A 24,976-nucleotide genomic window follows, 5' to 3' on the forward strand; every position below is an offset into this window, starting at 1 on the left:
ATGAAGATTGAAGCTTACCAACGGGACCTCAATGCAAGCCTTCTAGACCAGGTCTTCAACCAAGCCCTCCCAACCACGCTGGTGGGGTGGGTGCAGCTGGCCGGGGAGATCAAAACCAACATGAAGTGCATAGCCCTGCAATGCCAACAGCAGCAAGGGGTGAAGGGGGGACGAGAGGCTCAGTCAGGGGCAAAACCTTAGGTGAAGAAGATGCAGGCCCCGGAGGGAACCCCTAAGCCATCAGGGGCTCGAAAGTGATACCGATGCAGTGACCCGGGGCACTTGGCTATGAATTGCCTGGAGAAACCTCGAGCCCCCCCTTAACCTGAAGCCGATGGCAACGGGCCCAAAGAAGACGCCGGGGAAGCCCAAGGAGCCCAATCGGGGCAACACTGCCATGTCGGTGGCAATTGACAAGGATACTATAATTGCTGACGACCTGAGCGACGAGGCCTGGGAGCTCGAGCCGGTGGGAAATGAGGACGACTTGCACTAAAAGGTGCTGGGCAGTAGGTCATGGAAACAACAGCACCATTATGGGTGAGAATAACCGGGTCCCTACTTTTCGTTCTCCTGACCCTATTATACCCGAGACTTAAGAGGTTCATGCATGCCCGGGCCTTGATCGATTCGGGGTGCACCCAAGAGATCATAACCCTGTGACTGGTGGATGCTCTGCGGCTGACACAGAAGATGCTCCCCCACCTGATCCAGTTTGAGCAAATGGACGGGTCCACAATGAGGGGAGAGCCATGTACAGAAGAAAACCAGGGGCTGCCAGTGGGGATCAAGACCATTGGGAGGTTGAAGTATTCGTCATTGCTCCATCCTCCTTCGATGTGGTGTTGGGGGTGGGCTGGCTTGCTAGGCACCAGCCAGACATACAGTGGGGGGCACAGACCATAGACTTTACAGACCGATGGTGCGCGCACCACCACTGGCTAGGAAAATGGGGGCCAACTCCACCCCCTAGGAATGAGACTATGTGTGCATCGATGGAGGAGGTCCGCTCCGTACCAAAAGAGTACCGGGACTTGCGGAGAGTGTTTAGTGAGGAGGAAGCCAACAAGCTGCCCCCACTGCAGCAAAGACTTGCTAAGTACAGTGTCAGGGGGGTCCATTTTTACCAAACTGGATCTGAGGCACACTTATTTCTGAGTGAGGATTAAGGAGGGGTATGAATGGAAAACGGCGTTCAACACGCCGATGGGACAGTTCGAGTACCTAGTAATGCCTTTTGGACTGCAGGGGGCTCCAAGGGTGTTCATGAACTTTATCAACGAAGTGCTCAGAGAGTACCTGTACAAGAGGGTGGTAGTGTACCTGGACGACAGCCTTATCTTTTCCAAAGATCTACCCTCCCATGTATAACTGGTCAGGAAAGTGTTATCCACCCTGTATGAGAACAAACTGTATGCGAAGTTATCTAAATGCGAGTTCCACCAGTCGGAACTGGATTATCTGCAGTTCCGTGTGTCGGGGAAGTGTTTAGCCATGGACCCAGCCAAGATACAGGCGGTGCTGGACTGGAAACCCCCGAGGACACGTAGACAGTTATAATCTTTCCTGGGTTTCGCAAATTTCTACAGGGGGTTCATCCAGGGATTTGCCCAGGTGATGTTGCCCCTGACCGACCTCCTTAAGACTAAGGGAAGAGGGCCAGAAGCTAAAAAACCCGGGGCCAAATTACAATGGTCACCAAAGTGCCGAAGGGTGTTTGAGGAACTTAAGAGACTGTTCACAAGTGAGCCCGTCCTAGCCCATCCAGACGAGCTCAAACCCTTCATGGTCCAGTGCGACGCCTCCGATGTGGCCGTCGGGGCAATATTAATGCAGAAAGATGAGGAGGGGAGGTTAAGACTGTGCGCGTCTATCTCCCAGAAGTTCTCTCAAGAACAATGTAACTGGTCGGTCTGGGACAAAGAAGCGTTTGCAATTACGTTTGCTCTAAAAACCTGGCGGTCATGGCTGGAGGGGGCGAGGGTTCCGTTCGAGATATGGACTGACCATAAGAACCTAGAGGCCCTCACAGGCCGGCGAAAATTAACTGCCAAACAGATTCGGTGGGCCGGCTTCTTTGCCAAATTTGACTTTACCCTGAGACACATCCCGGGGGCAAAGAACTTTTTAGCTGATGCTCTATCCCAGCTTCCGCAGCACGAAAGCCAGAAAGATGAAGTCATAGACTCTCTGATTCCCCCTTCAGCAGTGGCCGGGGCGGTAACTACTCACTCCGGAAAAAACCCCAAACCCCTAGAGCCGTGGGGGGGCAGCAGACTAATTGAAGAGACTGAGAGGGAGGGGGAGCAAAGGCCAGATGGCATCATTAAAGGAGAGGGGGGGTTGGTACTATGAGGGGAAACTGTATGTGCCCAAGACCCTCTGCCAGGAAGTCCTGCAACACTGCCACAGCATCAAATTAGCAGGGCATTTTGGGTATGTGAAAACGCTGCACTTTGTAAACCAGCAGTTTTGGTGGCCAAAAATGAAAAAAGACATTTCCGAGTTTGTGAGTTCTTGCCCAGTTTGCATCATGGCAAAGAAGAAAGGGGGTAGAACACCCGGCCTCCTCCAGCCAACCCCAACCGCTACATGGCCTTGGTCGGTAGTGTCAATGGACTTTATAGTAGAACTCCCAATGTCTCAAGGCAAGACTGAAATTTTAGTAGTTGTGGACAATTTCTCTAAGCAAGCGCATTTTATTCCCTGTAAACAACTCCCTACGTCTAAAAAGTTAGCCTACTTGTTTTTCCAACATGTTGTTAAACTACACTCATTTCCGGACAAGGTCATTAGCGACCGCGGGCCACAGTTCGTTGCCAACTTCTGGCGGGAGTTTTGCAAACTAGCAGGCATAGAACAGGGTCTGAGTTCCGCGTACCACCCGCAGACGGACAGACAGACAGAACGCATGAACGCGCTTCTGGAACAATACCTAAGGTGTTATGTGAACTATCAACAAACTAATTGGGTTGAATTATTACCTTTTGCCGAATATGGGTACAATAATAGCTTGCACAGTTCCACCAAGGCAACACCATTTCAAATAGTGCATGGCTATGAAGGAAAGCCTTTCCCACTGCTGCCCAGCCACAAAGAAACAGCGCCACCTACCTCATGCCAGCATTGGTGGGAAGAAATAAGAAAGGGGTGGGCAATCATCCAAGAGAATTTGGAAGCGGCAAAGAGAGACTATAAAGCTCACTTTGACAAAAAAAACATTCCCCCGAATGGGACTTTAAAGCAGGAGAGACTGTATTTCTATCCACCAAGAACTTCCCTTTACCACAAACCTGCCGGAAACTAGCGTATAAATACTTGGAGCCATTCAAGATCAAACGAGTGATCAATAAAGTGACTGTAGAATTGGAGCTGCCTAAAATGTTTAGTAAAATTCACCCTGTTTTTCATTGCAGCCTACTCCGACGAGACCCTGGAGTTACGTCATGGCACCCCCGCCCTCCAGAGCCTCAACCTATTCAAGTGAAGGGTCAGAGTCACCATGAGGTGCAGGAGGTGCTAGATGCCAAAATGAAAAGGGGAGGGTTACATTACTTGGTGAGCTGGAAATACTTTCCCCCAAATTGTGATGAGTGGGTCAAATCATCAGACCTCCGCGCTCCTATGCTTCTCAAAAGATTTTACCTACTGCACCCAGACAAACCCCGAGCAAGAGCTTAGGGGGGGGCAGTATGTCAGACAATGGAATATAACTGTGATGAAATGTTTAGCCTGACCGACTCCATCTTTTACCCCATGCTACTAACCCTGGGAACAGCCTTGCATATCAAAGTAGAGGCCTAGAATGTTACTAACAGTGTGAACATTCCTTTCCCTGAAAACTAACAAAAGCTACCTTCCTTTGAAGAGAAGCGCCTCTAGGGATGGCAGTTCAGCCATCCCTGTGAAGTGGCAATAAAAATGAGAAACCTTGCACCTCAACCCAGCAATGTTTAGAAATGTGATTTTTTGCATAGTAACCTTTGATGTAGAATTCCTTAAGACATGCTCTAGTATGCAACACTGTATCAGTTCCAATCTTTCTTCATTCAGATGCTATGGACTCTCGAATAAAGCCTAAACTTTGTATCAACTCAAGGTCTGGTTGATTTGAAGTTCCACTGTCTGACAATTTGTTTATATTCATCCTTGATTATAAGGCCCTCCTTCCAATTCCTAAAGGAGTCTTTTTTATTTCTCAAGTCTTTAGAGAGCTGTTTATGGAGCCACCTTGGCTTCTTCCATTTTTTCTTCTCACATGAATTGTCTGTGATTGTACTTTCAGTATTTAACTTTTTAAAAATATCCACCCCCTCTTGAACCCACATCTTCCTAAGTATTTCTGACAATGTATATCTTCAATTTTATTTGAGATCCTTAGGGCCTATAAACACTAGAGATAGGCACAAATTGAACCAGGAAGAAAAATTTGTCATGAATTTTGCCCTGGTCGTGGTTTGCGAACTGAAGTTTATGATGGATCCAAACTTCCATGCTATTTTTGGTGGCTCATAGCCACAGCAGAAAGCAAGGGTTTAAAGGGACTTTAAGGTGTCACTGGGCTTTCAATGCCACAGAAACACAGCATGTGCCTCAGTGGAAGAGCATCTGCTTTTCATGCAGCAGGTCCAAGTTTCAATCCATGGCATCTCCAGTTAAAAGGACCAGGCAGGAGGTGAAAGACTTCTGCCTGGGACTCTGGAGAGCTGCTCCCATTCTGAGTAGACAATACTGACTTTGATGGACCAGTGCTCAGATTCATGTGTTCATGTGTTTCTGGGCACTGAAAGCCCAGCAACATCATAGGGCTGCTCACGCTGCTGACCAGTCTTCTTGTCCATCTGAATTTCTCTAGTTTAAAAGGAACTGTTTCTCCATTATTTACCAAAATGAGCCCATTTTCCCCACTGGGACCTACTGCTGCTAGCACTAATGTTGAAGAAACTATTCTGGTAGCTAACAATGCCCATTGGTGGTTGAGTTAGCAATGAGCGAACTCATGGGGACATTCTTTGCAACTCAGCCCTGGGGAAACCACTGTTCCACAGAATAAATGCTGAGTTCTTCTTGCTAGTCACTGGCAATGAAAAATATAGGACCCCAGCTTTGCCCATGCTCCAGAACAACTCTGTTCCAAAGAAGGTAAACTCCTTTCTTTCCTATAACAATGAACTTGGGTTACCTTGGACCTCCTCTACACATCTGTCTCATACCATACAGTCCTATACTGCCGTTAACTGTTCCTTGGTCTTCCAGGTTTCTAATAAGACTCCCACCGTTGAGCCCATTGAGGACTGCTCCCCTTGAGTGCTGGTCTAGTGACTGTAATGTTGCATATTTATATAAGAAAAATCTGAGCTCAAATCTTATTTAGTCCTAATGTTTACCAGCTAGTCTTGGACTAGTTCTTAGCCTAAATTGTCTCACAGGGTTGTTGTGAAGATAATTAAACTGGAGGAAAACCACATTGTGCTGCTTTGGACTTCTTGGACAAAAGGTGAAATAGGAATATCCATGGAGAAGAAAAAGGTTTTGAGTCTCAAACTCAAGTTTGTAGCGTTAAAAAGCATATTGACAAGTATTTGAAATAATTGTTTTCAATGTGGGTTATTTGATGTTATTTCACCTGTCCCATGAACTGATGTTATCAATGGAGCCTCCTTGAGCCCACTGCATCGCAGCATGGCTAGAGGGGGAATTTTGCCCCCCCCTGGAGGGAGAGCGAACTTTTTCGGCGCGCTTTTGAGCGCGTCTCTAGGGGGCGGGGCTTCAGTGCTATTGCTGAAGCCCCGTCTGACGCCGTGCAGTCCTCTCGGCGTTTTCGGAAGGGCTGGGAGCGTGTTTGCACGCTCCTAGTGTTTGAGGGCTGTGTAGGCCGGGAGGCTGGGGATCGTCGCGTGGATCGGCGGAGCTGAGCCGAGCGCGTCGCTGGAGCATTGTTCTTTAAAGTTTGACTGTGTGCCCAGGGGGGTTATAGGGTGCCCTTTGGGCTGAGGGAGGCTTCCTTTGCAGGGGCCCTAGTAGCAGCACCTTCTATAAATAGCAGTCCAGTTTTGGACCCCCTCCCCCTTCATTCTGTCAGGGGATTAGGTGGCCATTTGGCCAAGACAGTGGTGAGCAGCCGGGCTCGGTGGCCATTTTGAGAGGCAGCTATTGGTCAATGGGTTCGAGGGTGCTTGTAATTGTACTTTACCCTGGGGCTTGGCGGTCATTTTAGCCTTGCTGCTACTTCCCCGTTCCTGGTGCTTTGGGTGGCCATTGTTGAGTTGCTGTACTTTTCCCTGGTGCCTGGTGGCCATTTTGGCTTTGCTTCTTCTTCCCCATACCCTGTGCTTGGGGCAGCCATTTTTTGAGTGCTGTACTTTTCCCTGGTGTTTGGCGGCCATTTTGGCCTTGCTTCTTCTTCTCCACACCCTTGCTCTTGGGTAGGCTTCCCAACCCTCCTGCCCTGGCGGGGGACCCCCAGGTTGGCAGCCTCCTCCCCCGCTCTCCAAAAATCTGGAGGTGGGGGAGGGACAGTGCTTCCCCCTCACGGTGCCCGCCGCTGCTGCGGTGGCACCAGAGCGGCCGGCACCGCCGGCACGGGCACAGGCTGCCGCCGCTGCAGGCTGCCTGAGGAGAGCGGCTGCTGCTGCTGCCGCCACCGCCGCTACAGGCTGTCTAAGGAGAGCAGCCGCCGCTGCAGGCTGCCTGAGGAGAGTGGCCGCTGCTGCCACCGCCACTACAGGCTGCCTGAGGAGAGCGGCCGCGGCACAGGCACAGGCCGCTGCTGCTGCTGCCGCTACGAGATGCCTGAGGAGAGCGGCCGTGGCACAGGCACAGGCCGCTGCTGCCACCGCCGCTACGAGATGCCTGAGGAGAGCGGCCGCCGCCGCTGCTACGGGCTGCCTGAGGAGAGCGGCCGCGGCACAGGCCGCTGCTGCCGCCGCTACGGGATGCCTGAGGAGAGCGGCCGCCGCCGCTGCTACGGGCTGCCTGAGGAGAGTGGCCGTGGCACAGGCACAGGCCGCCGCCGCTGCGGGCTGCCGCCGCCGCTGCGGGCTGCCTGGGGAGAGCGGCGGAGGGTCTCCTTTCCCTCGTCCCACTGGGCCCCTGTCACTCTGCGGTTTGGGCGCCAGTGTGGACGGCAGACCCCGGCACGCTACGCGACTTTGGGGCCTGCCTGTCTGTCTTGCGCTGCCGACGGAATTGTGCGGGTCGGGCACCGTTGATGTTCTGGCGGAGCCCTGTGTGGTGTGGACTGCTGTGTCCCTCTCTCCCAGAACTGGCAGTTGTTTTTTGCACCCCTTCCTTATTGTGTTTTTAAGCCTTCTGAGGGTTTTGGCTTGGTTTGGATACAAGCCTTTTACAAAATGCAATAATTTTTAAGGGCAAGAGCTTCTCTTCAGAGGGAAAATTGGAATTCATTTGCTGTTAGTTCTGCTGAGTGACCATGCAGATGAATTCACAGGGCCTGGGGAGAATTATCTACAAAACGGTAAGAGAGCTGGCCGGCCACCACGAGAGGGGTGAGAAAGGATCATGGCTTCAGTTTTACTCCCTGCTCAGTGATTTGCAGCCATGTGTAAAACACTCTAAAAATAATTGGGTAGTGATTGCCTCTCCATTGCCTTGCTAGCAGAAAGGGAAAAATGTTTGCCTCCAGCAAGCCAAGCCCAGAGGTAGAGTTGCCCAGTCTGGGTTGGAAAATATAGGGTTGCAAATCCCCAGGTGGGGGCAGGGGATCCCCCAGTTTGGAGACCCTCCCCGCGCTTCAGGGTCTTCAGAAAGCGGAGGGAGGGGAGGGAAATGTCTGGTGGGAACTCTATTATTCCCTAGGGAGATTTATTCCCATAGAAAATCATGGAGAATTGATCCGTGGGTATCTGGGGCTCTGGGGGGGCTGTTTTTGGGGGTAGGGGCACCAAATTTTCAGTATAGCATCTAGTGCCTCTCCCCAAAATACCTCCCAAGTTTCAAAAAGATTGGATCAGCGGGTCCAATTCTATGAGCCCCAAAAAGGTGCCCCTATCCTTCATTATTTCATATGGAAGGAAGGCATTCAAAAGGGGTGCCGTCCCTTTAAACGTGATGGCCAGAACTCCGTTTGGAGTTCAATTATGCTTGTCACAGCCTTGATCTTGGCTCCACCCCAATGTCTCCTGGCTCCACCCCCAAAGTCTCCTGGCTCCACCCCCAAAGTCCCCATATATTTCTTAAATTGGACTTGGCAACCCTACTCTTGGGGCGACCATTTTACGAGATGTTGAGGCGGTGGCCATTTTAGAGTTCACTGGGGTGGTGGCCATTTTGAAGGCTGTTTTTTCCCACCTTTATTCCTTTGTTTGCCCCAGGCTTGGTTAAGCTAATTAAAGAAATTCTGCTTTGTGCTGTGCTCTTCAGTGAGCATGTCGGGTCGCAAAGGCAGTGGAAAGTCAAAAGGGAAACAGCCTGCCCCTAAGGCTCCTAAGCCTCCATCTAAGCCTCCGCCCCCCCCTTCGTCGGACAAGGAAGGGGATGATGAAGTTAATGCAGCCATTTTTCAGAGGCTGCGGGCACTTGAGCAGGCATCGGGGTTTCCACCTTCTCAGTTGCCCAAGAAGGGGCGGTTGTTTAAGCGTGCTTTGCAGGCAGATATATTGACCCGCTTATCTCTTTGGAGGGCAGATCTGCTGCGGTTGCTGCTGGAGGAGCTGTGGGGCCCGCTGGCTCTGATGTTGGAGCGGGCCTGTTGTCCGGTGCGGGCGGTACCAGATCAGCTTTGGTGCCTGCTTTACCTTCTGGTAAGTCGGGGGACGGCTCTTTGCCTCATTCTGGGCCTGTATGGCCTTGGAGGGCTTGGGTGTCTGCTGCTCCTAGTGGGGCGGGTGCTCCGTTAAGCGGTGCTGGGGCTCCTTCTGCTCTAGGTTTAGAGCAGCTGAGCAATGGGACGTGGCCACAGGGTCAGTTCGGTGCGTTTGGTAATTGGCCCGGGGTGGGGCAGCAGGGGTCAGCAGCGGCTTGGCCTGGAGGCTGGGGTTGCCCATCTCCGTACGGGGCGGTCCCCTTTAGTGCTATGGCTTTTGGGGAAGTGGCTTTGCCACTGGGTGATCACCTGCTGCCTGCCACGAGGGAGAAAATCTAAAAAGGGGAATACGTGGACGTATTCCCCCTTTTATTTAGGGAATTGGAGAAAAAGGACAAGGAGGAGCTGGACCTCTTGATGGCACTTGGGTGTTTTGGCCACTGTGTGACACAGAGTTGATTCAGTATAAGGACATCATATACAAGGGGTATGCGATGTTCAGCGGCCCGGCCTGGATCCAATATGACCAGGAGTTCAGGATGAGGGCCGCTTTGTACCCTTCACTCCCTTGGGATCGGATTCACCAGCAGTTGTGGCTGCAGGTGATGTCACCTGCTTGGCCCAATTTGGGGGATTGATCCGACAGTGGTCACCTTGTAACCAAGGATTCCTCTTCTCCTTCCAGTGCTTCAGTATCCTCCCGCAGCGCTGCGGGGCAGGCAGTTCAGCACCGCTTGCTCTGCTGGGAGTTTGGGGCCCAGGGGGCGTGCAGTCGTAAAGCTTGCCAGTTCAAGCACGAATGCCCCCTGTGCGCCGGCCCACACTCTTTCAACAACTGCCCGAGAGTCCGGCCGCGCAAGGGCCAGAAAGGATCGGGGGGGGGCCTTCTCAATCTGGGGAAAGGCCTCAGCCCGATGAAGGTGGGTCCTCTTGAGGAATGGCTTCGCAGGTACCCACATAAGGGGAACAGTTTATATTTGTTAAAAGTTTTAGTTTCAGGTAGGGATGTTAAGTTATCAGGGGGTAAGGTAGCTCTGAGGTTGCGAAAGGTTGTTGTTCTGCCATTTTGAGGGTAGCCCTCTGGCAAGACATCAATTTTTGGGGTTATTTGGAGTGAGGTTTTGTATCCATTTCTTAGAATCGGCGCGGCCTCTACAGCTGCTGCCTTGGGTTATCCTACTTCGTCCATTCAGCCTTGGCCGTTGGCGATCTCAGGCTTACAAAAGTGCTATTCGCCCCTTTGCTCCGCTGGTAGTTGTTATTAGGAGCGGGGTGGGGGGTAGTTTAAGTTTTCGTTTTATAACTTGTATGTTTTTCCTTTTAGATGCTGTTGTTCCTGGCCAGAGGAGCAGAGTTCTCATCTGTGGGCACAGTCAAGCTCAGAGAACTGCTGTTGGCTCTCAGCTGGGGCTCAGCAAATATGTTACGGTTGAATGGCGGGGGAGCAGGGGTCTTCAGTGGCCTGGCTTGCTCCCCCCGCCTTTTTTCTTATTTCATGGGTGTTTGGGCCCTCCTCCGCAGGTATTAATTGTTCACCTGGGAGGGAATGATCTCGGGCTGATTAAAGGCAAGGCCTGAGACAATTTCAAGTACATAAGGAACAGATGGCCTGGTACCATTATAATTTGGTTGGCCATGATTCCGTGCTTGGGTGGCGCAGTGCTTGGAATCCAGCTGGATTAGAAAGGGCTCGTTATAGAGCAAATAAGGAGATTCGCAAGGTTTCGGAGGGTGGTTTGGGCCACTATTTGCCCCATCCGGATATTTCTAAGGAATGTCCCGACCTCTACAGAGGGGATGGTGTGCATCTCTCAGAAAAGGGTAATATGCTTTTCCTGAGGGATTTATGGCAAGGGCTTGTGTTGGCTTTGGGCCTTTCTGTGGGTGCTAAGCCCTAAGTAGAGACTTGGCCTTAGTTGTGGCAGGTTTTACGGGGTTTATGGCACCATGCGGCCTGGGGAGGACCGGTTAGCCTCCCCCTTTTGGGGAGTTAGGGGTCTGGCAGGATCAACCTTTGGTGTGGCCCGAGGTATGTGAATGCAGACTGTCCTGGAGACTCGATTGGATGGGTGCCTTTCGCTGAGACTCGCGTCTGGTGTTTGGGCCCTCCGGTGCGAGCCTCCCTGCTGGGCCTGCCTAACGGGAGCTGTGGCTCACGGCTCCGGCTGGGGGGCCGGGTCTCTCACCCGCTGAAAAAGGCAGGGGAGCGGTCTGAGGAGACCCCTGGCCCTGACCTGGCCGCAGTTCGGTTGCCCTTGCCGTTGCTGGTTATTTTAATAAAAGTGGCCCATAGTTTCACCAATCTAATTGTGTCCGTCTCTTTATTCCGACTTGGGGGGCAAATTTGGTGCATAATCTATGAGGAAGTTCTCTTGTATCAGCCTCATTGCAATAAGAAGTGTATTTGTAAGCCCCATTAAACTCAATGGGATACTCCTGAATAAACATGAATAAGAATGGGATTTGTGACAATTATACATCATATATTGTCAAGGCTAATGCAAATCCATCTGCTCCCAGTTCCTCTTTTTCATCTCTACAAGCTTTTAATACAGATCTCAGTATTAGATGCCTCAGTGTATCTTGAAAGAGATTTAGTCCAATAGCAAATCCATTCTGTTTATTTTTAATTCCACAATTTTATAAAAATGTCTCTTACTGTAGACTTCAGATTTAATTCAGCTGTGATTCAGCTGTGAATTTAATTCAGCACATCTTCAGGTACAAGAGAATAGAATGTACATTTACAGAATGCACTTCATTGGCACTATCATTTGTCCCAAAGTTTAAGGCTCCCAGAGAGAGCTTAATTTCCAAAGGTGTGGCAGTTCCAGGTTTTGTTTTGTTTGTTTGTTTGTTTTTTCTTGGGGGGTGGTGGTGGTTGGTAATTTGAAAGTGTCATGGGGAAGAGAGATCAAAGACCTGTCAATGCTATAGGCTCTGCTTTTGAGGGAGCAATTCCAATCAGGTCTGCTTTGAAATAAGCCCCATTTTATTCAATAGCACTTGCTCCCAGGAAAGTATTCTTAAGATTTCAGCCTGTGCTCCTGTTCCTGCACCTCTTGCTCCAATCCTGCTAACCTTAATAATAATAATAAAAATAATTTTTAATCTATATCCCGCCCTCCCTGCTGAAGCAGGCTCAGGGCAGCTTGGGCTCATTGAGTTCAGTGCATTGGGTTTGTTGAGACTTACTCACCATGAAGTGTGTTTAAGACGGCACTTGAGGGGAGCAATCCGAAGCAGGTCTACAAAGAAACAAGTCCAATTTTATTCAGTTAGGCTTAGTCTCAGGGGAAATAGCGCTAGGAATGCCACCTGCTATGTAACAGCATTTTTAAAAACATATTTTCTACATAGATTAGAAGTTATAGATGTGCAAGAAAGCTCCCTTCTTAAATTGTCAATGGAAGGTTGAGAGAGGAATAGAAACTATGCTATTAAGACAGACTGGAAATCCCACTGGCCCTTTTGTAGTTTCTGAGCCTTTAGAACAAGATATGCAGATTTTCCCAGCTCTTTCGCAGTAAACTGTATGTACTGGAACATATTTACATTTGTGAAAAATCCAAGATTCTCAAAATTCCAGATTAGGGGTTAGTTGCAATGATGGTGCAATGCACGGATTTCCCATGTGAGCTGTCCAGCACTTCAACCTGAAGATTGGTTTGGGTGAATTGTCGAGTCCTTCTCACTGAGTGTGGAGCTGGAGAGAGACTAGCTCTGTCAGCAAGTTACACTAAACACATGTACAATCTGTGTACAGTGTATACTTGCTTTTTCTTTATATGTGATGAGCACTTCTCATGCCACATTTGATGCATGTGCAACTGAAAATGTGTTTGAAACCACACATTTCACCAAATATTGATCCCTGGCTCCTTCTTACAAACAAATGTATGATTCTCCTGAATTCTAGGGATCTATGAAATCCCACAGTTAATGTGTAAGCCTCGGAGCTTCTGTGCATGCTGGGGAAGGGGGGCAGTTCCTGCTTGAAAACTTTCTTTTTTATTTCAAAGGAGGCACTTGATCCATATGAACATTTCATTGCAAGTGCAGATCTAACAGCCAAATGCTATGAATGGCGCTACTAGTATAGACAACTTCAAGGAGAGATTGGATAAATATGGAACAAAGGTCCCTTAGGTGCCATTAGCCACATGGTCTAGACAGAACAGTATGTCAGCCAGAGATGCTCTGTATACTTGGTAATTGGAGGGCAGCTTTGGGAGAGCTTCTGGAGTTCTGGCCCCACTGGTGAACTTCCTAATGGCACTTGGGTTTTGGCCACTGTGTAACACAGTGTGTTGGACTGGATGGGCCACTGGCCTGATCTGATATGACTTCTCTTATGTTCGTATGAAAAAGTCTAAGTGATATTTTTATACATAACTTTGGAATATACAACATTCATATCTTTGGAATGTACAACATTTCTCATGGCACACAAAACCTTGTACTCAGACATTATTCTTAACTCATTGCCGTTCAATGCTTTTAGCAAAGAAACTGACCAGACTGGAAGAGGAGGAAGAGAACATGGGATTAGAGAGGGGGTCTAGAGAACATGGGACTAGAGAGATGCATAAATTCCAACTGTTTATATTTTGCAGGGACAGTCCTGATTTCCTGACAGTCACTGACCTTATTATGTCCACATTTCCTCCTTTGAGTATGACAACATTCTGCTACTGCGAGTTACATGACGTTGTTATTCAGGGCTCAGTGCTGATTTGCAGATCTCTACAGATTATATTTGAGTGGAGTTGTAGAAACATTTGTTTTTAGTATATGTGTATAGAAATGCAAGGCAGATCATGAGATGAAGGGGAGCAAGGGTTACATCAGTGCTTAGTTGGCCCTTTCTTACATGCCCAGTGAAGCACTTTGGGGTCAGAAAGCAATTATCACCGGTTTCCCCCCCCCCCCCCCATCTTCTGGGCATGGAACTGGGGTCACTGAAGTTGTGGATGGAGTTAGTTGTGAATTCCATGCATTGTGCAGAGTGTTGGACTAGATTACCCTGGAGGTCCCTTCCAACTCTATGATTCAATGAATACTAACACAATATTAGCACATCCAGGCATGACTGTATATGCATTTAGTTGTTATGAAATGTAGTATAAGGATTATATTTTACCACAATTTTAATGTAAATGAACAAATGTCTGGTGTGGATTGTTGTGGTACAGTCATTAGAAGGTTGGATTAGGACCTGGGAGAGCAAGGTTCAAATTCTTCCTCTGCTATGAAGCTTAATATGTCATTCCAATTTGTTACCAGTTTGAGAGGAGGAACAGTAGCCTGCTTAACACTTTGCCTTCCAGCCATTTTCACAATTCAAAATTCAGAGAGAGAGAGAGAGTTCTTTCCATAGTTATGGAGAAAGGTTCCTTCCCTATATATTTTTCTCCACAGGTTGATTTGGAACCTTAAAGATAAGATTTTCTCCACTCCTAGAACAGCTAGGTTTGACTCAAGTAGTAGATTAGAGAGCAGCAAGATTTTCTGGGTATGAGTTTCAAGATTCAAAGTGTTGTGTCTTAAAAGCTCATACCCCAAAAATATTTTTCATCTCTAGGGTGTGACTAGATTCCAAATCCAGCTGTTCTACTACAGACCAACCTGGCTCTCTCAGAGAACTATCTTTAATCCAAGCAGGTTTTTATCATTTTTTTTCTTTACTAAATTAGGAGACTGTTACATCAGTATCTGACTTCTCTTTGGTCTATAGGTTGCATTTAAAAAAAAAATTATGCTTCGATAAACCAATGCAATTCCTAAATGATAACTACAAAAGACCAATGCAACAAATTCAACAAATATAATTTGATATCTGATCACACAATTCTGCCCTCCCCCCAGCAACAAATTGAGGATGATCAGAGATGGTCTTTACCACCAGGCATCTGGGGCAGCTGCTCTAAGCACTAACTGCCCACCCACTGACCCCCACACAATTACATAACATTTGGCATCTCATATGCATAACAGTCTCTTCTGGTCCCCAGCAACTAATGTCAGATACTTGGTTTCAAACTGTCCTTTGCTGAGGGTGCAAAAGAAGGAGCATCACATGGAATTAGAAACTGGATGCTAGTAAAAGTGCCAGTTTATACAAGCTGTGAGATGCCAGCTGTTATGTATTGGGATGAGAACGTTCTTGGGTGTTCTACCAGAGACTTTGCTGAGCTTGAGGCTCCAGAACAATAGTCACTTGGACTCTGGGAAATGGCCAATCAGGAGACAATGGGCCAGTACTTATACCTATAGTTAAGGGTTGTTGGGTTTTGGATGGGATCATTTGCGTGCATTAAGCAGAGCTGTTGGCCCTGGGTTTCAGTCTTGTTGCTAATTTCACTAAATAAAGCAGAGCTGTTTCACTGCAATGTGTCTGGAACCCAGTATTTAATACCAGCCTATAAGAGATGAATTTCTGTTGGCCTGCATTAAATTAATGATGACCTTGGCACACATGCAAATCATCTCCAGATGTTACATCCAAGTGATGAATGTGCATGTGTGAAGGAGTCCAAGTTGCTTTGCAAGAGATTACTACCTTTTTTTGTGAGATCCAGCTCTTGCTGGCTCTTTTGTTCATTGTTGCCCACTTAATACAACAAAATACCATGTGGATTGCACCTATTACTTTACATGATACCCAGCACAACCTTTTGGGTGATCAAATTGGACCCTGACTTGAATTTTACCAGCAGAAATGTTGGTTGAATAAAACCCATTGTCTGGAAATGAAAAATTATGCCTTAGACTTACAGAACATTTCTTTTTTGCCTCTACAGATGGACAATGAGCAGGTCAAGCACTGGGAGAATCACAGCACAGTGGAAGACTTCCTTCTCTTAGGATACCATGAATATCCTGTCCTTCTGTTTGTGGCCTTTCTGGCCACCTATCTAGCCATTCTGCTGGGGAATGGTCTGATTGTGGCGGTGACAACTTTAGACCCTGCCTTACATACCCCCATGTATTTCTTCCTGAGAAACCTCTCAGGGCTGGAGATGTGTTACACTTCAGTAACTCTTCCTAAGATGATGGCCAGTCTGGTCTCTAGAGACCGCTCCATTTCCCTGCCAACCTGCGCTACACAGATGTTCTTCATGATCTTCCTGGGTAGAACGGAATGCTTCCTGCTGGCAGCAATGGCCTACGACTGCTATCTTGCCATTTGCCTCCCTCTTCGCTACATGACCATCATGAGTCACAGGGTGCGTGTGGTGATGGTTGTCATGTCCTTTGCCATCAGCTTCCCTGTGCAGTTGTTGCAAATCAGGCTCATCTTCTCCTTGCCTTTCTGTGCATCAAAGGAGATTGATCACTTCTTCTGTGACATCCCACAAGTGCTAAGGCTGGCATGTGCTGATCTGTATGCCAATGAATTGGCTGTGTATACTGAGAACATTTTCTTTGTAGTGGTCCCCTTTCTCCTCATTGTGGCCTCCTATGTACACATCGCCAGGGCAATACTGCGTATGCCATCAGCCACTGGGCGCAAAAAGACCTTTTCCACTTGCTCATCCCACCTCACTGTGGTGAGTCCCTTCTATGGCTCAGCGATGCTTGTTTATCTATGCCCACAGACTAGCGACTTAGTAAAGTTTTCCAAATTGTTATCCTTACTCTACACAATTGTCATTCCCTTTTGCAATCCCCTCATTTACACTCTGAGGAACAGGGAGGTCAAGGTTGCCTTTGGTAAACTGTTGGGCAAAAAACAATCTATGGAAATGGATACAGGAAATAGATGAGGCTATCACACAATTTTCATGTATGTTTTAACTTGTTAAATGTCCTTCGACCCCGCCCCCCCCCCCCCCAAGAAGTCATATTTTATTATTTCAAGATCTCAGCACTATGTTGACAATTTCACATGGGAATCCTGACAGGAGCAAAAACTGTCACTAATCACTACTGTGTGGAGTAGAACCATTTTTCTGACAATATTATTGAAAATTGATCATAGCTGATCTTCAGAGCTCCCCTGTCTTGAATTGTGCTGCAAATTAACAGGAAATGTGTCATGCAATCCAAAATAATGGACCCCACAGCACAGATTTTGGTGAGGTGTGAGGAAGAGAAATGTTGTGATGAACTCTGAGATAATTCTATAACTTTCTTACGTGCCCAGTTCTTGTATCTTGTCTTCTGTTCCCCTGCAGAGATGTTGCTTTAGCTGAACCCTTGGGATTTGCAGTGAGATTTCAAGATATTCTGCCATATCTTGGCTAACATTCTGGTATTACTACAGTGTTTGGGAAGAGCAAATTAAGAGGGTGTTTAGGGAAGGTAAGCGGCCCCATAGCACAGAGTGGTAAAGCAGCAGTACTGCAGTACTGTGGTCTGAACTCTCTGCTCAGGACCTGAGTTTGATTCCAGTGGAAGCTGGATTTCAGGTAGCCGGCCCAAGGTTGACTAAGCCTTCCATCCTTCCAAAGTCAGTAAAATGTGTATCCAGCTTGCTGGCGGGGGGGAAAGTGTAGATGACTGGGGAAAGCAATGGCAAACTACCCCGTAAAAAGTCTGCCATGAAAACGTTGTGAAAGCATCGTCACCCCAGAATCGGAAATGACTGGTGCTTGCACAGGGGACCTTTCCTTGGGGAAGGTGGAAAGCCCCGTTTCCAGTTAAAGGAAGCCGTGGGTGTGATCCCAGCTACCTGGCCTACTGAACTGTAAAAAAAAAAACAGTTCAGGGGCAGCTGTAAAGAATGCAGGAAAAAGTGCAGCTAAACCTTGATCAGCTTTTTCCATACTAGCATATCTAAACTGTCACATAAGGGTTAATAATGTGAGACCTCCCTGGATTGCCTTTACATAAATCAGTTATTGGGAAACTAGTCAGCACTGTAGTTGTGATTGCCTAACAACCTCCACATGGCAACTAAGACCTCTCTTTTCTTTCTCATAAAGCTACTGCCATCTTTTCTATTATTTTGAGAAGTTTTATCCCCCACTGTTTTGTTTTGTTTTGTTTTGTTTAATTTGATTTCAGATTTTCTGCATACCTGGGACTTCCTTCAGGTGTGTAGAGGATCCCTCAATATCTGTTCCTTGATACATTTTGGAGATCTATTAATTCACACTATTTGATTCAGTTTGAGGTTACAAATATGAAAATCAGGAGATCTATGAGGATCCCCTTCTGTCCCCTTCCTAATGGTTCCTGCTTCCCTTACTCTTGCAGTGGCTCTGATTTTCCCATCATCTCCCTGTCAGGCAATCAGATTTCAAAAATAACTAGTCCTTGAGTTGAAACAAAGTATAGTTTATTTGTAAATCCATATGCTTCAATAGGAAGATTGAGACTGATAGATTTTAACATAGGCGAAGCATACTTATGGAGTTACATCAAAGCATTTCTAAACAAAGCTACATTTCCCCAAACAATGTTACCTTCACGTGTGAAGATTCACACGAGTTCTCCCTCTTATCTCTTGTGGTCTAAATTCCCGGGCTAGCCTCCGGCCAGTTCCCTGGGAAGTGTTATCTTCAAAGGCAAAGTTTTGCAGTTGTTAGTAAAAGCGAAAGAAAGGCCCCAGCCAGGGCCTGCTTTGATGTGCATGGCTTTATTCAAGGTTAGTAACAAGCATCTTAAATTCAGAGAAATTAGCATTGCCTGACACTCCCACTGAATTGTAAATTTTGCCTTCCCCATATCACCTTCCTGATTGCTGTTGGTGCCCCCTTTCATGTATCTGCCCAGTTGTTCTTTGCCCCATCCGCCAGCCAAACTGTCCCTTCCCACTTCTTGTATACCTTGCCACTCACCTACTTCTACCCCCTTTATCCTTCTCTTTCTATCTCCTATCAGGTCAATTGGCCAGTTTCCTCCCCTCTTGTTGAGAAGGCTCCCACACTCTATCATTTTATTGAATATGATCAGGATATGATTCGTTTCAAGATGCTGGTCATAACCCTATGGCCTAGGACCAGTCTATCTTCAGGACCGCCTCTCCCCATATGTGCCCCAGAGAGCACTATGTTTGGGGTCCCAAATCTTATTAAGATCCCTGAACTGAAAGAAGTTTGATTGTCCACCACTAAAGCCAGAGCGTTTTCAACAATAGCCCCCGCTCTGTGGAAGGCCCTACCCGAAAACATCAGGACGCCATGGGACCTGCCACAGTTCCACCAGGCCTGTAAAACCAAACTATTTAAACTTGCCTTCAACAGTTAAGGGGAGGTAGCTAATGCCCCGCAGCACTGACAATCTCATTGGACAAATACAGATAATCAGAAACATTAACTTGCATCTTGGATTTTTATGGTTGGAAAATGTATGGAATCGGTTTTATTATTTATTCTGTTTTTTCAATATTCTATGTGGTTTTTAACTGTTGTTAGCCACCCTGAGCCCATTAGGGGAGGGCGGAATATAAACTTGATAAAATAAATAAATACATACAATTTTATGAAGGGATTAAGGCTCTAACTTATTTGGTTGTTTCTTGTATGTATTGTCTTGTTCTTACTACATTGTTTTCTAATTTCTGTAATCCATTTTTAGCAGTGTTCATACTGTGTCATGTATTACACTTGTTTGTTGCATTCTTTTCTAACCCCGTATTCTGATCCTATTGTTTGTGTTTTTTTAACTTTTGGAGTATTAATACAATAAATAAAATTATCCATTTTCCCAGTGTCTTGTTTTTCCTCTCCCTCCTTGGCCACTTTGCTGTTCCCTTCCCTACCTGATTAAACAGTTCCTCCCCAAGATATCACATATAGTTTTTTCATATACAAGCTTTGTTCTTTACTTGTCAGGATTTTTTTAATTCTCCATTTTTTGGCATGTTTTTCAACCTATCTAGGAGTTGCAGAAACATATACCATAGCCATGAATTTCCCCACACACAAGGTTGGTGATTTTGCTCTACATGGTGAGTCACCCATCAATATTAGACATATCACTACTGGGATCTCTCTTTTTTTGAGCAGGAACACACAGGAACACAGTTCCAGCTGTCTTGGTATCAGGGGTGTGTCTTACTATGCAAATGAGTTCCTGCTGGGCCTTTTCTACACAAAAAGCCCTGTGTGAAACAATAGTGATATAGGGGGTGTGGCCTAATATACAAATTAGTTCTTGCTATGCTTTTTCTATCAAAAAAAGGCCTATATCACTAGGTTGCAAGTCAAAACCCTTTGCAAATATTGACTCAGCTGATTAGGGGGCATGTTCTGAGCTACCACATCCCTTTAGCATTCCCTGCCCCCCAACATTATCTTCCCATGGTGTGGAGGACAAAAGTAGAGATGCTTCTTGGTCCTTGAACAGACTTTAAAATTTTTGCAACAGAAGCTTCAAATGTGACAAGAATTTCTGCAAACTGGAATTTGCTGGGCTTGCCAGACTTTTAGCCGGGCCTCAGAATCCTTGTATTGGAACCTTGCTTATTAAAGTTCCAGAGTTTTCCTTTTATATACGAACACACTCCTGGAAGCTAAATTTTGAAGAAGTTGAAAGTGGGTTGGGCTTTCAAGGAGGAATGTGGGGGGTGGACTTAGGCCTCATTAAGGGACTCTAGGGGGGTCGCTGGGCTTTCAATGCCACAGAAACACAGCATGTACCTCAGTGGAAGAGCATCTGCTTTGCATACAGCAGGTACAAGTTTCAATCCATGGCATCTCCAGTTAAAAGGACCAGGCAGGAGGTGAAAGACTTCTGCCTGAGACTCTGGAGTGCTGCTCCCAGTCTGAGTAGACAATACTGACCTTGATGGACCAGTGCTCAGATTCATGAGTTCATGTGTTTCTGGGCATTGAGAGCCCAACATCATTCTAGGGCTGCTCATGCTGCTGACCAGTCTTCTTTCCCATTTGAATTTCTCTAGTTTAAAAGTAACTGTTTCTCCATTATTTATTGAAATGAGCCCATTTTCCCCACTGGGACCTACTGCTGGTAGCACTAATGTTGAAGAAACCATTCTGGTAGCTAACAATGTCCCTTGGTGGTTCAGTTAGCAACCAGATAACTCACAGACACAGACCTGGGGAAACCACTGTTCCCCACTGTTAACCACATAACACAGACCTGGGGAAACCACTGTTCCACAGAATAAAGGCTGAGTTCTTCCTGCTAGACACTGGCAAGAAAAAATACAGGATCTCACTCAGCTTTGCCATTGTTTCCCTCTATTCCAAAGAAGGTAAAGTCTTTTCTTTCCTCTAGCAATGAACTTGGATTACCTTGGACCTCCTCTACACATCTGTCTCATACCATACAGTTCTACACTGCTGTTAACTGCACCTTGGTCTTCCAGGTTTCTAAGAAGATTCCTACTGTTGAGCCCATTTAGGATTGCTCCCCTTGAGTGCTGGTCTAGTAACTGTAATGTTGCATATTTATATCAGAAAAATCTGAGTTCAAATCTAATTTAGTCCTAATGTTCACCAGCTAGCCTTGGACTAGTTCTTAGCCTAAGTTGTCTCACAAGGTTGTTGTGAGGATCATTAAACTGGAGGGAAACCACATTGTGCTACTTTGGGCTTCTTGGACAAAGGGTGGATTAGGAATATCCATGAAGAAGAAAATGAAGGATTTGAGTCTTAAATCGAAGTCTTTAGTGTTAAAAGGCATATTGGTAAGTCTTTGAAATAATTGTTTTCAGTGTCGATTGTTTGATGTCATTTCACCTGTCCTATGAGCAGATATCAAATTTGGTGCATAATCTATGAGGAAGCTCTCTTGTATCAACCCCATTGCAATAGGTAATCGGGTTTTATTCATTGAATAAAAATGAATCAGAATGGGATTTGTGACAATTATACATCATATATTGTCAAGGCAAATGCAATCTATCTGCTCCCAGTTCCTCTTTTTCATCTCTGCAAGTTTTTAATACAGATCACAGTATTAGATGCCTCAGTGTGCCTTGAAAGAGAATTAGTCCAATAGCAAGTCCATTTTATTTATTCTTAATCACCACAATTTTATGAAAACTGTAGATCTCAACTTTAATTCAGCTGCAAGAAAGGTCACCTTCTGTTACAGGAGAATAGAATTTACATTTGCAGAATGTATTTCATTGGCAGTACCATTTGCCCCAAAGTTTAAGGCTCCCAGAGATAGCTTAATTTCCAAAGGTGCTGACAGTACCACAAAACAATAATAATAAAATGTGAAACTGCCTTGGGCAAAGGTCTAAAAGGCCTGACAATATTATTGGATCTGCTTTTCAGGGAGCAATTTCAATTATGTCTACTTGGCAGTAACCTTCATTTTATTCAATAGTGCTCACTCCCAGGAAAGTATTCTTATGATTTCAGCCTGTGCTCCAGTTCCTGTACTTCATGCACCAATGCTGCTAACCCATATGGAGTTCATTGGGTTCACTGAGATAAACTCACTACTAAGTGTGCTTAGCATTGCACTCAAGCGGAGCAGTCCTAAGCAAGTCCATGCAGAAATAAATTCCATTCTATTCAGTTGGGCTTAGGAAAATTAATGTTTGGAATGCCACCTACTATCCACCAGCCTAAAAATCAGCACATTTTTCTATGTGGCTTAGAAGTGACAGATGTGCAGGAAAGCTCATTTCTTAAATTATCAATAAAAGGCTGAGAGAAGAGACTGTGTTATTAAGATGGATTGGAAATCCCACTAGCCCTTTTGTAGTTTCTGAGCCTTTAAAACGAGCTATGCAGATATTCCCAGCTCTTTCCCAGTAAACAGAATAAACTAGAACATATTTCTATTGGATAAAAATTCAAGATTCTCCAAATTCTAAATTGGGATCAATAACTATGATGGTGCAATGCACAGCTTTCCCATGTGAGCTGTCCAGCACAGATGTCTGAAGACTGGTGTGGATGAATTGTAGACTCCTTTTCAGTGAATCCTCAGGACTCAGTGTGGAGCTGGGGAGAGACTTTAGCTCTGTTAGCAAGTTACACTAAACACATGTACAATCTGTGTACAGTATATACTTGCTTTTTCTTTATATGTGATGAGCACTTCTCAGGCTACATGTGATGCATGTGCAACTGAACATGTGTGTGAAACCACATATTTCTCCAGATACTGACCCCTGGCTTCATTTGAAACTTGAGCACACATTGGCTTTTTCTTACAAACAGATGTATGATTCTCTTGAATTCTAGAGATAGAGATCCATGAAATCCCACAGAAGAATGGCTTCAGATATCCACCCCCATCATAAACATATTCATTCTAATCCACAGTTGATGTGTAAACCTGGAAACTTCTGTTCATGCTGGGGGAAGGGGTTTCCTGCTTGAAAGCTTTTGATTTCACAGGAGGCACTTGATCCATATGCACTTTTCTTTGCATGTGCAGATCTAACAGCAAAAGGAAATGAACAGGGCTACTAGCATAGAAAACTTCAAGAAGAGATTGGATAAATATGGAACAGAAGTCCCACAGTAGCTATTAACTACATGGTCTAGATGTAACAGCATGTCAGGCAGAGATGCTCTGTATTGTTGGTGCTTGGAAGGCAACTTTGGGAGAGCTTCTGGAGTTCTGGCCCCACTGGTGAACCTCCTGATGGCACTTGGGTTTTGGCCACTGTGTGACACAGAGTGTTGGACTGGGTGGCCACTGGCCTGATCCAACATGACTTCTCTTATATTCTTGTGAAAAAGTGAGATTTTTATGTGTAGCTTTGGAATATATAACATTCATATCTTTGGAATGTTCAACATTTCTCATGGCACACCAAACCAATGTTTCTTTGTACTCAGACATTTATTCTTAATTCCTTGCAGTTCAATGCTTTTAGCAAAGAAACTGACCAGACTAGAGGAGGGGGAAAGCATGAGACTAGAGAGGGGGTATATGCATAAATTCCAGCTGTTCTTATTTTGCAGGGACAGTCCTGATTTTCTGACAGTCATTGGCCTTATTATGTCCACATTCCCCCCCCCCCCCTTTGAGTATGACTTAACATTCTGCTACTGTTAGTTGCATGACTTGTCATTATTCAGGGCTCTGACTTGCAGATCTATACAGATTATATTTCTGTCACGCTCTGGGTACCTCTCCCGGTCTCCCGGCGCCGCCGTCGCCCCTCCCGGGCACTCTGGGGCATTCCCCGGAGGTCTCAGAAACAGGGGGGGGGAGCCAGGTTACTTCACCGCAGGCCCCCGTTCCCCTCCTGGCTGTGCTGCGGCTCCTGTCCCTCTCTCTCGCGAGGCAGCCTCAATAAGCACCGGCCAGCTTCCTCCCCGACCTCCTCCTTCCCTCCCTTTATCCCCCCATCTCAGTCCTCCCCCCTCCTGGGTTCTGCCCCTCTCTGGCTCCTCCCCCCCTTCAAAGCCCCAGACACCCGGGAGAGGCGAGCCGGGGCTGGGCTGCCTGGGTGTGCCTCGGGCGTCTCGGACTTCTGCAGCGTGCTGGGGTGTGGCGTCTCTTGCGACCACGGGTCAGGTGGCTCTCCTCCTCTCTGCCCAGCGCTGGGCTCAGCTTCTCCCTCCTGCTCCCCAACGTCTCGCTCTGTCCAGGCTTCTCGGACCCGGAGACGGGCGCGGTGGCTGAGAGGCACCGTTCGGGCGGCTGTTGGCACTCCGTCAGCCCAGGTGAGGGGTGGGGCCGCCGCGGGGGCTTGGGAAGGTGTGGGAGGCTCTCGGGGCGGCGGCGGGGGCCGGGAGTGGCTGGCAGGCGCCGGGGGGTTCCCCTTGCGTAGTCCTCGCCTGGGCTGGGCGGGACACCCCCCCTCCCCGTGTCCCTTGCTTCTCAGCCTCCTCCTCGAAGATCCGGGAGAGGTAGTCGGCCACGCGGTGGTCCGCCCCAGCTTGATGGTGCACTGTGAAGGAAAAGGGGAGAAGAGACATGTACCAATGAAGGACCTGGTCGTTGGAGTCCTTCATTCTCGACATCCACAGCAGGGGGGCGTGGTCCACCACCAACCGGAAGGGGTTGTTGGTGAGGCAGAACTTCAACGCCCCAACGGCCCACTTGACCGCCAGGCCTCCTTCTCTACGGTGGAGTACGCCCGCTCAGCGGGCATGAGCTTGCGGCTGATGAATAGCACCGGGCGTTCGTCCCCGGGGCTCCCCTGGAGCAGGGCCGCCCTGATACCGGTCCCTGAAGCATCGGTGTGCAACACAAAGGGCTGGGAGAAGTCCGGGTTGCGCAGCACGGGGTCACGGGAGAGGCTAGTGCGCAGCGTCTCGAACGCTGCCTCCTGGGCTGGCCCCCACTGGAGGACGTTCAGACACGTCTTCCGCA

At 47.2% G+C, this 24,976-nt stretch overlaps 1 protein-coding gene across 1 annotated transcript; it reads left to right on the forward strand.

Moving 5' to 3' along the window:
* Positions 1 to 995: 995 nt before the first annotated feature.
* On the forward strand, positions 996 to 16,533 carry LOC132583372 (olfactory receptor 10AG1-like). The gene is made up of 2 exons (XM_060255026.1): positions 996 to 1,106; positions 15,568 to 16,533. The coding sequence occupies exons 1-2, from the start codon at positions 996 to 998 to the stop codon at positions 16,531 to 16,533; spliced, it is 1,077 nt and encodes a 358-aa protein (XP_060111009.1).
* The last annotated feature ends 8,443 nt before the right edge of the window (positions 16,534 to 24,976 follow it).

This window comes from Heteronotia binoei, chromosome 15 (assembly GCF_032191835.1).
Source record: "Heteronotia binoei isolate CCM8104 ecotype False Entrance Well chromosome 15, APGP_CSIRO_Hbin_v1, whole genome shotgun sequence".
In the NCBI taxonomy this organism is placed as follows: Eukaryota; Metazoa; Chordata; class Lepidosauria; order Squamata; family Gekkonidae; genus Heteronotia; species Heteronotia binoei.